Genomic DNA, 15,932 nt, shown 5'->3' on the forward strand with positions numbered 1-15,932 from the left:
ATGACAAATGTAGGCCTTTAGCATTATTCCTGATTAATTACATAGTATTAATATTTATTTAATATATATATAGAGAGAGTACATGGTTTATAATTGGTTAATGGTTTATATTATTGATAATATTTTTATAGTAAATTACATTATAAAAGTATAGTAAATGTTAAAATTATTATTATAATAGTATAATTATGCTAAAGTTATTTTATACTTTGAATACATTGGGGGCTTCTTTGGTGGCAGTAGAAGTTCATTTTTGCTTGGAAAGAAATACAAAAAAAACTTGTAATTAAAGGCAGTGATCGGAAATCAAGCGTAGTGTATTTTTACTGTCAACAACACATCATATTTATGAGATTGTAAATGTGTTCACTTAGCTCACACAGACACATAAACACACTTGAGCTCACACAGTGACGGGAACATGGATTCACTGAAGCACAGAGCGGAGTGAGATGGGAAGTGCCATGTTTAAAAGCCGGCTGGCTTCTGTCCACACGCAGTCAATTGCCGACTCGTGCTTGTGCTTACAAAGCATCATCATATATGTGTATCCCAGTGGACCTTTGCTGCTGTCAGCTCTCCATCACGATCAATAGCCGTAACTTCCCAGTCTGTTTTCTAACTGCGTGTGTAATGAGCACTATAGAGAGGACGATTTTGAGCGGTTTGCACGTTGGCAGGAATAGGGATTGTCAAATGCTCTAAAAGATATGAGACAGTGAGTGTTTATTAAACGTACTTCAACAGTTCTGAATAACATACAATATGTCGCATGTATTTTCTTTCTGCTGTCAATCATGTAAGCTTTTAAATACTTCAAAATGTCTACTTGTCCCAAGCCATTCGTAGCTTCACTTTAAAAAGAGTCTATACTTTGCCTTTCTTAAATATTTTAATGTTTTTTTTTAAACAGCCTCAAGCAATGAAATGAATTTATGAGAGGGAGTATCTGTTGGACAAAACTGTGAACTTCAGCTGTAAGATTGTGCAAATTAGAATTCTTGTTTTCATGCATCCTATATATTTATCTTTGATGAGATGACAAAGACATGCTCTTTTTATTTATTCCTCTTAATAATTTTTTAATTTGGACTTTTTTCTGCAATGACATTGATCATAAATTCTTTTGCTTTCAAGTTCAGCTTTATTGAAGTGTTTCATCAGTTTAAAACTCAAGAGAATGACAGTATAAAGCTTTAAATCAATACCACTTCTGACATATTACTGAATTAGACACGCCCGTCATGTATAAACCCCGCCCTCTAAATGCATACATGCAGACAAGTGATGATGAAACACAAGAGCAGCAACACATCACTGTCACATGAAAGAAACATCAAATAGATAAACCGTGAATGTTACACTAATAGGTAGTCATTTTCACATGTGTAAAATATCTGTCAAAATAACTGAGACATTTTTTTTATCCTATATAAAACACCAACAGCCTATTTAAAGGTGCAATGTGGGACTTTTAGAAGGATCTCTTGACAGAAACGCAGTATAATATACATAACTATATTATCAGTGGTGTATGGCCTTAAATAATGGACTGTATTGTTTTTATTACTTTAGAGTGAGACGTTTTTATCTTCATATACCGCAGGTCTTCCTTTACGGTACATGGATGTTGTACAATTCAGAAAGTGTTTTATCCCTAAATTGTATCAGATAATGACATGTTTGTCTTGTGGCGGCTACCATAGCGTTCCTTTGCATTTCGAAATTGAGGTTGGTTGTAATTCGCAATCTCATTACTAGATGCCGCTAAAATCGCACATTGCAACTTTAAATACAAACTTGACACAGGCAGGGCCGGCGTCAAGGGGGGTCATTCGCGGGCCGTGCCCCCCAAAGAGGTTGTTGTGCCCCCTACACAGTTTTTTATTAATTATATACATCAAGAATAATTAAAATAAATTAAACATTGAATGTTTCATGACTTTTAATGTAATCAAATGAGGAAAATATAGTTGATATATGTTTTTTTTTAATTAAAATAGACCACTTTCTCTGATTGTTTGTATAATTGCTGTGTATTGGTTGTATGCGTCTTTAGCATTTAAATGTGACTTGATACTAGCAGCGTGTTTTTTCGCAGCATTTTATATATTGTGTAAAATATAGATATTACAAAAATTTGAAGCAACCAGCACTGCCTGCTCCATCTGACTTCATGCAAACACCAATTGGCTCAAACTCTGAGATTAACAACAAGGTCAAGGCGGAATTTTCAAATCTACAGGACACTGTTTTAAGTTTTATGTTCGCACATGCCACCTTTAGCTTTTTTTAAATCCAAGTTATATCCCCCCATTAGTTATGTTCTGGTGCCGGCTCTGGACACAGGTGTATTGAAGTAAAGTCTTTAAATCGCTATTAAGATGTAAATAATATGTGTTCATAGCCCTTTTCACACAGATATTAAGAAAAATGCATGGAAAATGCATCTGGGATCTGTCTAGGATAGTTTGATTTTTGGTTCTTTCACACTGCCAATGATTTTCTGGAATCTGTGCTGTACACACATGCCGTAAAGATCCCATAAAGACACGTGACGTGTTTAAAGCATATGTTTTTCCTGTGTTTTGAAACTTTGATTGTGTTTACAGTGTGCGTTATAACGTGTTTATGTTTTGTGTGTTAAAAAACGCAGTATTTTTCACACAGTGTACTTATCTTTATAGCGCTGTTTTCACTGTCCTAAAAACGGGCTGATGTCTCCCTTGTCTATGAAGTCTCTCCTTCAGAAATACGTAATGAGTTCTGATTATGTAGTTTGTTTAGTGTGTTGTGATTCGACAGCAGCTTAGCTTAGCCTGAGCCTTTTGAGCTTAGCTGGCGACTGACGTATTCCTGTGGGCGGAGTTTAGTCAAAAACTCTAATATTGATGTCATTCAACTGGGAAGTAGAGAGCTGTAGTCCAAACCGGCCGTTCTCTGGAGTCCTTGAAAAGCGAATTCTGTAAATTGAACTTTGAGCTTTATAATTTTGCAGCTATTATTTATCCTCTAACAGCAGCCTTACACACCAACTAATGTTTGAAAAATGGGATCACGAAAAGCAGATGCTTTAAAGTCCTGCCCTATTTTCCACAGTGCCTGAATTTTGCTTATTTTCTGTGATTTCTCTCTCGATAAACCATGCACGTACATTTTTCTCTATGATAAGATCATAAGGGAGCGTGTGATGCGCTGTTCTTGTATGATGGTGAATGATCTTAGCTTCAGAATGTATATTTGACGAGCTCCCTGATCTCTGCTTCAGTCCAGTTTGCAGACATTTCTCATCATAAATATTAATGTGGATTTAAAACCCCTGTTTTAAAGAGCTGAATGATCTTTCTTGTTGCGATGACTTGCGTGCATTTTTGTTTATTATAAGCTCATATAGCGTGAATGTTAATTTGCAACCATAACTTCTTGTTGCGACGCACGTCCTCACTACAGCACGCCCCTTACGGCATTGTTTCTGTCTTTGTTCACACACTACGTTTTCCGTAAATGTTACAGAACATGTACAGGACATGTTTGCGTTCACACAGAAGGCTCTGACAATTTAACAGAAATTTTCTGGGATCAAAGTGCTGTATAAAATGGGGTTCATGTGGGCTTAGGATCTCTTGATTTGCCCTTGGTTTGTCATGTTAAGATTTTACAGGTGTGATGGTTGTACTGAATAAAAATAGCAGTGTTGTGTGTTCTACAGTAGCATTGATTACAGGTGAGTCTCGTAGGACCCGGTTTCTTGTGTTAGACAGAAGAGAGAGAGAGTCCTAAAATGCTCATTAGTGTCTGACAGTGGTGTTGGTGCTGAATGGCTGGAGGCCACCCTGTAGCAGTGAAATCATTTGGCCAGGTAACATGTGACACCCAGAGGTGAGCCTAGTAAAATGGACAGGAATTCTGACACAATTTACTCTATTTATTATTATTTTTGCTCGGTTGGAACTTCTTGTACATTAATTGGATGGCAGGTGTAAGCTGATATATGAAAAATAATTTTGGTGTTGCTCTAGTTTAAGTGCTGGATCATGTTGCTAGGAATACATGTACACATTGGTTGTTTATCTTAACCCTCTTAAATATTTGCGATTTTATCTCTGTTTATGTTTGCTGAACCCAAGACATTTAAAGCAGTGGTTCTCAAACTGGGGGGGCCGTTTTATGAAATTTTATAAAATACATAAAGGTATCATAAATTCGATGTAATTAAACCTCAGAAAAATAAGGCTACTAAGCAACGCTCAAACAGATGCCAAGTTGTTGATGTCCTCAGGGCAACATATTGTGTTGACCCAAGGACAACATTTTTCTCAATAAAACCTTAACCCACTCTAACCATAACCAAACCCTAAAATCAAAGGGACATGATTAGTGAAAAACAATTTTCTAGAAACAGCTAATCCTGGTTGTAAACTTAAACTTAAAACAAACTGTAAACTTATTTCTGAAATCGGATTGGTTGATTGAAATGTTGCCCCAGGGTCAACATAATGTTGCCTTGAGGACATTAACCACTTGGGAAAATCAGTAGAGCCAATAAGTAACAGCACTACATTGTATAATTTAAAGAGCACCTATTGTCCGATTCACATTTTTATATTTTCATTGGTGTGTAAGTGCGTATTAGTACATGTTAACGATATGCAAAAGATACAAACCCCAAAGTAAACGATGACGCGAGATATCGTCTCCAGCGTATATCTCTTTTCTTGGACTAAACAAACACACAGATTGTAGGCAACAGTTTACTTCCTGGGATTGGTGATGTAGACAAGGCCGACATTATCATCATTCCTCCCGCTTCGGACTCAGCCTGTTAGTTAACTCCTGTTAGCAACCGAATGTTTCAAACATGGTAAGGAGCATCACATTTCCGGCTGACTTCAGAGGTATTCAGGCCAATCACAACGTACAGATTAGCTGGCCAATCAGCGAAACAAAGCTTTTCAAATCCGTGCGTTTCAGAAAGAGAGTGAATTCTGGAGCTACAAAAATGTATGTGGAAAATAAATGTTTTTTAAACATAAACCATGCAAACACATTGTATTATACCAAATACACACAATAAAGTTGTTTTTAGCAATGAAATAGGTGCTCTTTAATATGTTTTGTTTATTCAAATTCTAAGTTTGAGATTTTATTTTATGTCATGAATTGTCTTTTGGGTGGAGCAAAGGGATGCAGCCTACACAAAATAGGATGGCAGTTTGAAAACCACTGATTTAACTAGAAATCAAAATGAACTTAATGTCCCTGTTACAAGTCCAAAGGTCTTGGGTGGAATAATTTTATAGCATTTTATGTTTACATGATAAACCAGTTACTTTTTAGCATTTAAATATTTTAAGCTTTTGAAATTACACACAGAATTTTCTAGTTCACGGGGCTAAGAGCAATCAAAGTAAACCTAACTAACTGTGATAGGATGGGACTTAAAAAAAAGTTTTTCTTACTCTCTAACAGTGGCGGCTCGTGACTGCTCTTCTGAGGATGCGCTAATTCAAAGTATGTGTTCGGATTGTCACGTGTGTGGTTCCCTTTTCCAAAATATGTGTCATAGGTGTGGAGAGATCCTGTGTGCATCACGTGTCTTGTCAAAATAAGTGCCTGCTAGAGACCCATCAAAACCGTTTATGATAAAAAAGAGACGCTCACGTTTCCTAAATACACGCAAGACACTCCCTTCAAGTTCAAGGCAGCAGGCACTTATTTTGGCATGACACGTGATGCACACACGATCTCTCAAAGCACAGAACACATATTTTGAAATGACGAACCACACACGACAAGCTACATACATGTTGTGACGAACTTCGAATCGTGCGCTTCAAAAAAAGAAGTCACCAGCCGCCACTGCTCTCTAACGTATATTTACCTTTCATCAGTTGTATTTAGGCCATGTCTTGTAATATGACAAGCAAAGTCACATTATTTCCTAAAACCAGCAAGATTTAGAACAGAACAGACTTTACACAGAAAGAAAACTGGTAACTTGGTCCATAAATAATAAAGCCCCTTGATATGTTGGAGTAGGAACGTTTGTTTGCCCAAAAGCTCTCATGTTATGTGTTTATATAAAGACTCTTTCTCAGTTTGTATCCTGTAGTTTTTCCCTAAAGAGAATATGCCATTGATTATGAATCCCTGTTGTCTTCAGAGAAAGGCAGTATGGAATGAAATATAGTTCCTGATCATGTTTACAAGGAAGTGAAGCACGTAGATCCATCAGAGCATGAAAGATATATGTTTAACATCAGTGATCTGTCTCTCTCCCCTGCAGTATTTATTTCTATCTCGTATCACTCCCTGTAAGCACCCTATCATTCTTTAAAGATCTATGAACCACATGCCTTGCTAGTATTTTTCAGTTGTCCTCTGTTCATTTGACCTTTGCATTACTTCCAGGTCTGATAATAATGAAAGTAACTATCAATAAATGTTCAAGTACTCAGTATTAATGTGCTGTTAAATCGCTTGTCTGTATTATACAGTGGTTAATTCTACTTTGGTTTCATTTTGGCTTATGAATAACATCGAGATTGTGTCTCATTTGTCCTGATATTCAGTATACATGTAACTGTACTTTTGCAATAATCTGATTATTGCTTAAATAACATCCAGCAGAGTGGATTTCCTTTTTACTCCAAGCAGGATTGCGTGTGCTCCATAACTGTGGGATATGTGTGTAATCTGCTTTTGGCTGCATTCCGATGTTGCTGCCTGCAGGATTGTGTTGGCGTACAGGTCACCTTGTCCAAATTTCGTCAAAATAAAACACTAGGCTAGCTCCACCATTCTTAAGCTTTGCTTTTCAAGCCAAACAAGCTTCCGCTTGGATTTCTCAGCCCAGCGAATTTCTAAACTCTGGGGTTTTTCTAAGCTTAGGGACACATTAACGAGATACTCCAGCCAAATATCAACACTACCCAATGATTTACTCAGATACATATGTATCTTTCAGATGAGCACATTTTGAGTTATTTTAGTAAATGTCCTTGCTTTAAAGCTTTTTAATGGTAGAAAACGAGAATCAGGAAACAACTTTTGACTTTAAACCCCCCAAAATGCATCCATCCATCCATCATAGAAGTAATCCACACAGCTCCAAGCAATTTTGTAAGAAAAATATCCATATTTCAAACTTTAAAACTGTAATAACTAGACGCCATCTTGGACTTTCATCTTGGAATTTTAGCATAGTGAACGTCCGCATTTTTCCGTGGCCCTGTTATGGACTGTCTTTTTCCGTGGCATTCTCACGGATTGGTTACTCAACTGCTTTTTCCTATTTTTAAACCATTTTCGCTTCGATTTAGGGTTAGATTTGGTGTTTGCGTTAGTATGTCACTTTAACTACTGTATTAGTTTATACTATTTTTTCTGATTTATTCTTTTATATTTTCTAAACTTTAAACAATTGTTGCCTGGCGTTGGGGTTAAAGTTGGGTTTGGGTAGGGGTGTCATTTCATGTAAATCTAACTCTAAACCGAAGTGAAAATGGTAAGAAAATAGGACAAAACAGTTGAGTAATCAATCCGTGAGAATGCCACGGAAAAAGACAGTCTGTAGCAGGGTCACGGAAAAATGCGGAGATCCGTGAGAATGCTACGGAAAAATTAGCAAAAAATTCTGTGACTATCCCACGGGAATTTGTGAGATCAGGCTGACCTGCAAAAGACCCCTTGGAGTTGTGCGGATTCCTGGATCCCTGTTTTCTACTGTTATAAGCTTGGAAAAGCAAGGAACTTACTAAAATAACTCCAAATGTGTTCATCTGAAAGATGATGGACATCTGTATCTCGGATTGCTCGAGGGTGAGTACATCATGTGGTAATTTTGATATTTGGCTTGAGTATCGCTTAAACTGATTAACATGAACAAATAGTTGCTTTATAGTGTTGGCAACATCTTATTTTACTACGCTCCTCCTTTAAAAGATTATTTGCATCAAACTGGAGTTTCTTCAAACATAATTCAAACCCCTCAACTGATGCCGGACCCTTTGGTCCTACTGAGATCTGAGGGAAGCCCGGTGGGTGTTAACTTGATCCCTGCTTCAGTACAGCAGCATGGCACCATTAGGTCACTAGCAGGCAGGCTGGGAATCGATTTCACCATCTTCAGGGCACCAGCTGCTATCAACTGTATTACGTACAAACCCTCAGTAGTAGCCAAATGGCGATTTTCCCTTTCATCCGGAAAACCTTTCCATTTCCAGAAATCTGATCCAGAAATCTGCCTCATATTTAAGGTCGGATGGGAAAAGACAGCTGGGCATTCCCTCGTAATGAGATTTCTTCCCATGACCTTGTACAGTGTGAGCAATGCAGATGTAAATTGTCATTGAAGGGTTTGCCCGTAGGAAATCGCCTGGGAAATGGGCTTGTTGTCTATATGCCCATTAGCGAATTCACAGACGCTTCAGTATCAGCTGTGAATTAACAAATTAAGCCATCCCGAGTTTTATTTACTCACTGCATGACAGGCTCGGGCACAGGGGCAGTTGCCTCCAGCAAATCAGACCATTCTGTCTTTCTGCCGTTAAGAAAATTAAGAGCTGGTTCCACAGCAGGAGAGACGCAAGCTTTGAACAGCAATGCAATTATAAAGACTTGTGCGACAGCATAAGCATAAAAAAACTAGATTGGCATTTTGTCAATGAAATACTGGTGCTTGAAAGGCAGTATAAAAGAGTGTTAAATGAATAGTATACCCTTATATAACACAAACTAGTAATTTTATATTAATATGTCATGCTTATATGGGAGCCATGATGACATGTATGCAACGAAGACAAGACTTATCACAATTCAGTATGCAAAATGTCCAATTGCAATTGTATATGCAAATAGGATGATGATGTCACCATATTGTGGGATACATTATGAAATGGGATGTTAGATGCAATTATGTTGCTGCATTTATGTGCTATTAGAAATTTCCTACTTTCCATTTCTGAAACTGTAATTACGAGTTTGTCGTGTTCAGGTGTTTGTTTTTGTAAAAAATTGGGAGTCATGGAGATGATAAGGTTGCCTTTGGATTCAGACTAGGTTTTAACAATAAGACAAGGAAATAAAGCTGCTAGTCACCACAGCAATCAGTCTTCCCTCTGCAAAGTTTATGACCCGCTTAACTTGGAAACCCGGGAATCAAAATGATCTCCGAGTTTCCCAGTCATAAATACTCCTTGAAAGGCCAGTCATGGCCAGTTTACGACTTGAAAACCTGTATTTACGATGACACACGAAGGCAGCATTACACTCAAGAAATTACACATCTCACCGCTCTCTTCTTTTTTTGTTCCCCCAACAGAATCTGTCTTCTTCGTCTCTGCATCCTCCCGTACGCCCAGCGTGACATTTGGAGACTCGTTTGATCTACAGTGCATCGTGAAGCCGCGGCACAATCCCAATGTCCCTGCTTCAGTCACATGGCGCTTCCAGCCAGCAGAGGGCGACGGAGAGTTTCGGGATTTGGTGACTTTTACTCGTGATGGCACTCTGCAATGGGGCGAGCAGCTGCTGGGCCTTGGCACACGAACCACGGTGGATCGTACGGCCACCAACACCAACTTTCGCCTCAGCGTCACCCGAGCCGGACGCAAGGAGGCCGGAACGTATCAATGCGCTGCCCTGCTCTATCGGAGGAGTTACGATGGCAACTGGAGCACGGTGGCCAACCGCACCTCCAACCTGCTGGGCATCAGTGTACTGCAGCCTGGTGAGTCTAAAAATGGCAACAAACGCAGGAAAGGTGCTTGTAAGCTACCTCACTGCTTGAAAAAAGGCAAGAGAAAACCATGACTGTACTGATGACACTGATTTAGAGTTTCTCAATCAGGGTTTGTATAACCAAACTCATGGCTTATTTTCCAATTTTAAAATATAGCATAAATGCTACAAGGAACCACTAATGATGATTTTAACTTTGTCAGTGCACAAATAAAGATTTCACAACTAATGCACCATGTTGTAGTCTGGCCTAGTTTCACAACTTGCACCTTTCCTCCATTCACAATCTCTGCTTCTTTTGTTTTGTGTTTCGTGATATTGGTCTCTCTGTGCTCGTAAGAGTAATTGGAATGGATATGATGTGTGTGTGTGTGTGTGTGTGTGTGTGTGTGCGCGCACACGTGCGTGTGTGTGTGGAGCTGGGGGAGCCCCTTCTAATTGCCTTGAGTGCAAGAGAAAGAGGTTGTTAATATCCTCCACACCAGAGAAAAGGATTACAGAAAAATATGAAGAGGGGAATGATGTGGGGTGGGGGATGTCTGAGGTAGAGAGAGAGTCATTAGAGCAAAAATTTGAGCTCATTACATAAACTCTCTCTGGACTTCAGTCCCAAGAGCGGACAATGTCATTCCCAAAAGACAGACCCTCTCACAGACCTGACACACATATATATTTACTTCAATTTTAAATATGCACTATAACAACCTATAATGAACCAACAATATTTTTATTAATATCACACACTTGAATAAACCATCTGGTTTAAACACTTTTGCTCTTTGTTTATACCTCCCAAAGTCAAATTACTTTTTCTATTAATAATAGCATATGGGTGATTCTCACGAAATTTAGATTTAGAAGTTGTCCAGCATCAGAATTTTTTTTTAAAAGCCCTTGAAGACAATTTTTTTGCACATATAAGATTAAGGTCTAAACTTACTATAACCATTATTTTTAGAGGATTTAAAAATTATTTCCTATCGAATTATTTAAAAAAATTTTAGATTATCATTATCAAAAATTCATTACTGCAACATGATATTACATTAAATATATGCATTTACAAACTCATGTTTCAGTAATGAGAACTAAAACGTCGTCTAGGTACTATGACAAACAAAATTTCAACTTTTATCTGGAGAGAAAAAATAAGAACTGCTAACCTGGTAGCCATCTTGAGTGTCACAGTCAATTATGTCCCTTCCAATGATTTTTATTGAAACTGAGGTCTTAAACAATGATTGAAAATTGTTGCGGAGGATGAGAAAATTGGTCTTGGACACATTTTTATTCCTTATTATTGCCTCTACATTTACCAATGATCACCAAATAGCACATGTTTCTTTACTGATTTTTTAATTATAAATATTTCCATGTCAAAGAACCCAAATCCAGTCATGGACACGTTGCGGTAATGAGAAATTTCCCCTTAAATGTGGAAAAACAACAAAATTGGTTTGTATGATGTCATTTGAAATCATGTGCAAAATAGTACATAAAGAGATGTTTGTACTGTATGCTTCTTCTTATTTTGAAACTCTTACTTTGCATTTACTTTTACATGACACCTCATAAGTCTAATTCCGCGAGAATCACCCATATGTATACAGTATGTGTCTGTTTGAATCTCTTATGAAAATGAATTGAAGGGAAAATTAGGGATGTTAAAATAGGAATGTGTACCATGTGTGTGGAATTAAAACTGAAACGCACAGCTTTTCTTCACTCGATAAGTCCTAGCTTTCTTATTAACCTGAGCTGTAGTGCACCTGATGCCAAACACCACATTGTTGCGGAGGCAGGCCATCTCCATAGAGCCCATTGGCATGGAAACACACTTGACATGTGCTGAGCAGTGGTCTCTGTACGACATATAGTACAGCAGGACCTAGTTTATCCTCTGTGTACTTTTGAGCTGACCTCATTTGTCACCCTAGACTGTACACTCAATGAAGTTGATTTTCGGAATTAAACCCCTTCGTTTAAATCAGCGGAGGGACAGCAGGAGCGCATGGCTCAGAGACAGCACCGGAGGGGTAACATGCTCTGCTTTGGCCTCTGGCAAAACACAATTCAGTGCATCCCACTGGAGTGTTCCTTAGAGATACAGTAGCTCACTCCAGCCTGGGGTTCCCTTGTTGCAAAGCATAGCTAAGCAGGATGTGATTTTTTTTTTTTTGCTTTTTGTTTGCTTTTCCAAGACATTAGAAAATCGATCATGTTAACATTACACTGTTGCTTGCATCACATCCATTTAGTCATTATTATACAGTTTGCTCACTTCCTTATATCAAAAGCTGGAATAGGTTTGCTTGGCCACATTTCTCTTTTTTTAGAAGTTCTGTTCAAAGTGAAGTAAAAGATGTTGAGGATGCAGTGGCAGGGTGAGAGCTCACGATTCTGTGAGCTCCTTTGCCTTTCATCACCATGTCTAACTTCCTACCGAGCTGTCTTAACACATTGAAGTCTGTAGACAGGAAGTTCTACCTGACACTGAGAAATCAGAGCTGCATTGCCTTAAGGCTTTGTTCCAACTAGGATTATACAGGAAGTATCAAGCTTAAATAGGAAGGTTTTTGTAGGAAGTTGACACATAATGCATTGTGTCATGTCATCTCAAATATAAATACTATGCATACTAGAAATGTCAAAAGTATTGTATTTCAGTACCAAGTTGTAACTTAAATTTTTGCTTAATTTGTATTTTTGTTTTGTTTCTTTTTTTAGCGTTTTATTACTGTATACAGTGTTTACTATTTACAAAGTGTAGTATGGTATGCAGTGTAAAACACAGTTTGTATGTTTATGAGCATATACAAAACAATTATGTGTTTATTTGGAATCAGGTAGCAAAGATGGAATTCAATGTTTAAATCTGCATCAGCAGCAGACATAACATGTCAGTGGGCAGTCGTAGGCTGCAGTTTTTTCAATAGTACAGTATGTGACCAGAGTGACACCAATGACTACTCATGTGTACACAAGTTTCACCTTCCTCCCCTTTAACACGGTCTTCACAGTCATTTCTGTCTAGCACAAATCATTAAATTCCTTCTTTCATGTTATTGAGGGAAGAAGATGCAGTATCTCCTATAATCTCCTATAATCTGTGTTATTTCCTAACATATCATTTTACATGTTATTGCGTTTAAGTGTAGTTGTGTAATAGTTTAGTATAGCAGATTTCCTGATTATCCACATTTCTGCACTTTCTCAAAAGTCAGAGATAGACAGAAGGCACTTTGTGGCAATATGGTCTGACCTTTCCCTTTGGAAATCTCAGGCTGCCAGCATTAGCAAACATTGTTTTTCAGAGTTTTTCAAAGTAAGACTTTTAAGACTTTTAATGGAACCAAAGTTATAAAAATCAATCCGTTTCAATTTTTTACATCTTCATGCATTTCACACGCAGGCACTTTTAGCCAAAGTGACTTGAAATGAATTCCTTAAATGCATTATAAGTATCGTAATATAATTTTGTGACAAGAAGCAACAAAGCTTGATTTCATTTATTGATTTCACACCGATTTCAATCTTTCACATGACCTTACTCCGTCAATATATAAAGATATCAAGATTATATTTTCACAGAACGTTCTTTACATTATGTAGTATGATTACATTAAATCACAAAGAAATGACTTTAGCTGGGTTTTCACATGCAGGATCACATATGTTGAATCGAACCCACAACGTTTGCGCTACTAACACAGCTGAGCTGTGGGAACAGATTATACAGTGATGCTTTTTAAACTGAGCCTATTTTGAATATAAACAAGGGACTGTATTACATAAAAATCCTAACCCAGAATCATATATCTAATTAATTTACAGGGTCCCCACGGGTCATGGAATTTCTGGAATATTGTGGAATTTTAAAAGGTCTATTTCAGACATTAAGTGGCGGTTTCCCGGACAGGGATTAGACTATATAATAGACTATTATATTTATTTTACTATTATGAAATAAATATAAGAGCTGTCCAAACTGAAAACAACTTGCACTGACATATCTTAAAGGTGACATAGAATGATTGAACGGGGTATTTATCACCTATTTTGCACCTATTTGGCTCCCCCTACTGTCTTAACTTGCAATCTCATTACTGATTGGCTGACTTTGCTGCCACTCAAAAAATGTAGCCAATTATTTTAAAGTGGAGGGGCAGTGAGATGCCTGTGATGTCATAAGCATCAGTTTTTCAGATTGGGCCGTTTTCTGGCTGACATTTCTAAAAGAAGAATTTCTATGAGACTGAGATGTTTAGCATGACTAGCACTTTTTGTATGTTCGTGAATGCGGGTAGACTACCATTATTCAACAAAGACAAGGTAAAAATGTTTTTTTTATTCTCTGTCCCCTTTAAAATACATCAGTGCCCTTTGTTTTGCCTCAATATTCACACACGTAATGTTTTTAGTAAAGCATGTTTGTTTAAACTAGTTAAATAACATAATTAAACTAAGGCCTAGTCCTTGTTTAAGCTAATCCCGGTCTGGGAAACCACCCCTAAAAGTCAGTAAATTTTTGTTTTATTTTGCGTTTATCAAGTAAATAATGCCAATTTCCAGGTCTAAGCATTCACTGATTTAAAGTGACTATAATCTTAACAGCCGTTTATTGACATTGTTTATTCATTTCACGCATTTATGCTAAAACTCACCGTGTAGATTACATTATCAGGCACACAGCATCTCAGACATAGGTCATGAAAATTCAGCTTTTTAGTGACATTTAGCTTAGAGTTGTATTTAGTAACCATGCTGATTTTATTTTGAAACCCTTGGATTTGTAAGATCTTTGGACCTTAAAATAGGAGGTTTCTGTAATATGGCCACAGACTCCCGAACCGACATGCCTTGTATTCAAAAAACAGACTTGATGACACAAACATCATGCATTTTAAAGTATTGTGCTGTTTAAGATGCAAAGCAGAGCTCTTTGCTCCCCTGACTTTGTAACCTCGCCCACACAGGGAAAAAAGCCAGCTCCCCGACCAACCTTCAGCATATATTTGTGAATCAGCTTATCATCCTAAGCATTTGTTTAGTTTCTCCCATGTGTCCTTTACATTTTTTAAATCATTTAAAGTGTAATTATTCAAAATTTGTAGCTAGGTACCCTAAAGCCTCACAGGGGTCTTGCAAATTGAGGTATATTGCACAGGTATGTCATCTCCGTTACGGCGTTTGCATTTTTGGTCGATGTTTGACAATCCCACATTGTAGAGCTTTACCAACAAACATTTCATCACCAAACAAATACAGCCCAGCTGTTGATGTTTATTTCATTGTTGACATTTCAGATGGAGTCTCAAAGTCTTTCTGCCTATTTCTCTGTCTGAATGCAGCCTCACTGCCGCGCCAATGTGATCAGTCACTGTCAGCCAGGATGTGTCTGAGCTTTTGATTGGCTGTGAATTTTTCACACAGAGAATAATGAGACCTCGTATTCTCCCACATACAGTACGAGCTCCCAGCGTGAAAGCTCATTTTAGAGGAATGTTTTACAAACTGAATGCGGGCCGTTCAACTTCTCCATTTATCTATTTTGCACTGGTTTTCTAAATGTTAAATACTTTTGGCTAAATGTTGCAAGCTGACATTTGGGGGAACAAGTTGCGTGTAGAAAATTCTCTCTGAGAAATGGCAACGGGAGTGGAGATAATGATGTGTGAAAGCTTCATGGATCTGACTGAATGCATTATTGAGAGACATTAAATCATGTCTCCAGAAGTGCCTGTTTAATATGTATAAGGCAAAGCTCCTCGCCGCCTGAAAGTGTGAGACGGGACGGCTCAGTGTAAATGCAATAAATGAATAACTGTTGCAAGAATGGTTCGATTTGAAAACAAACACCTACTTGTGTGGAGAAGGTAGAGGCGTGGTTTGTGTCCTTAGAGACCTTGATAAAGTCCAGTGACTGTGATAATCTGGTTTCATAAGCTGGTCACATCTGCGTTCCTTTAAAGTTTTTTGTTTATATTTAATATATGGTCCACCGCCCACATCTGGGGTTCCTCTCTGACACATTGTGCCGCAACTGTCCTTGATTTCTTGTGTTGAGAAGATGCATGGAGCCATTTCTCTCTCTTCCTACCACCCCTTTATTCTTTCCTCTGCAATTTTCTTCCACAGAGAAAACAGCAGGGAGAAACCAAATGAAAAAAAATAAACATTAACAGTGATGA

General features: G+C 37.8%; 1 protein-coding gene across 1 annotated transcript in view; it reads left to right on the forward strand.

The window, feature by feature from the left end:
* The window catches only part of igsf3 (immunoglobulin superfamily, member 3), a 173,855-nt gene that overhangs the window by 123,558 nt on the left and 34,365 nt on the right, over nucleotides 1–15,932 (forward strand). Inside the window, exon 6 of the mRNA XM_065249009.2 lies at nucleotides 9,323–9,730. Within this exon, the coding sequence (XP_065105081.1) occupies nucleotides 9,323–9,730 (408 nt within the window). The remainder of the gene's footprint in view (nucleotides 1–9,322; nucleotides 9,731–15,932) is intronic.

This window comes from Paramisgurnus dabryanus, chromosome 15 (genome assembly GCF_030506205.2).
Source record: "Paramisgurnus dabryanus chromosome 15, PD_genome_1.1, whole genome shotgun sequence".
Lineage (NCBI taxonomy): Eukaryota > Metazoa > Chordata > Actinopteri > Cypriniformes > Cobitidae > Paramisgurnus > Paramisgurnus dabryanus.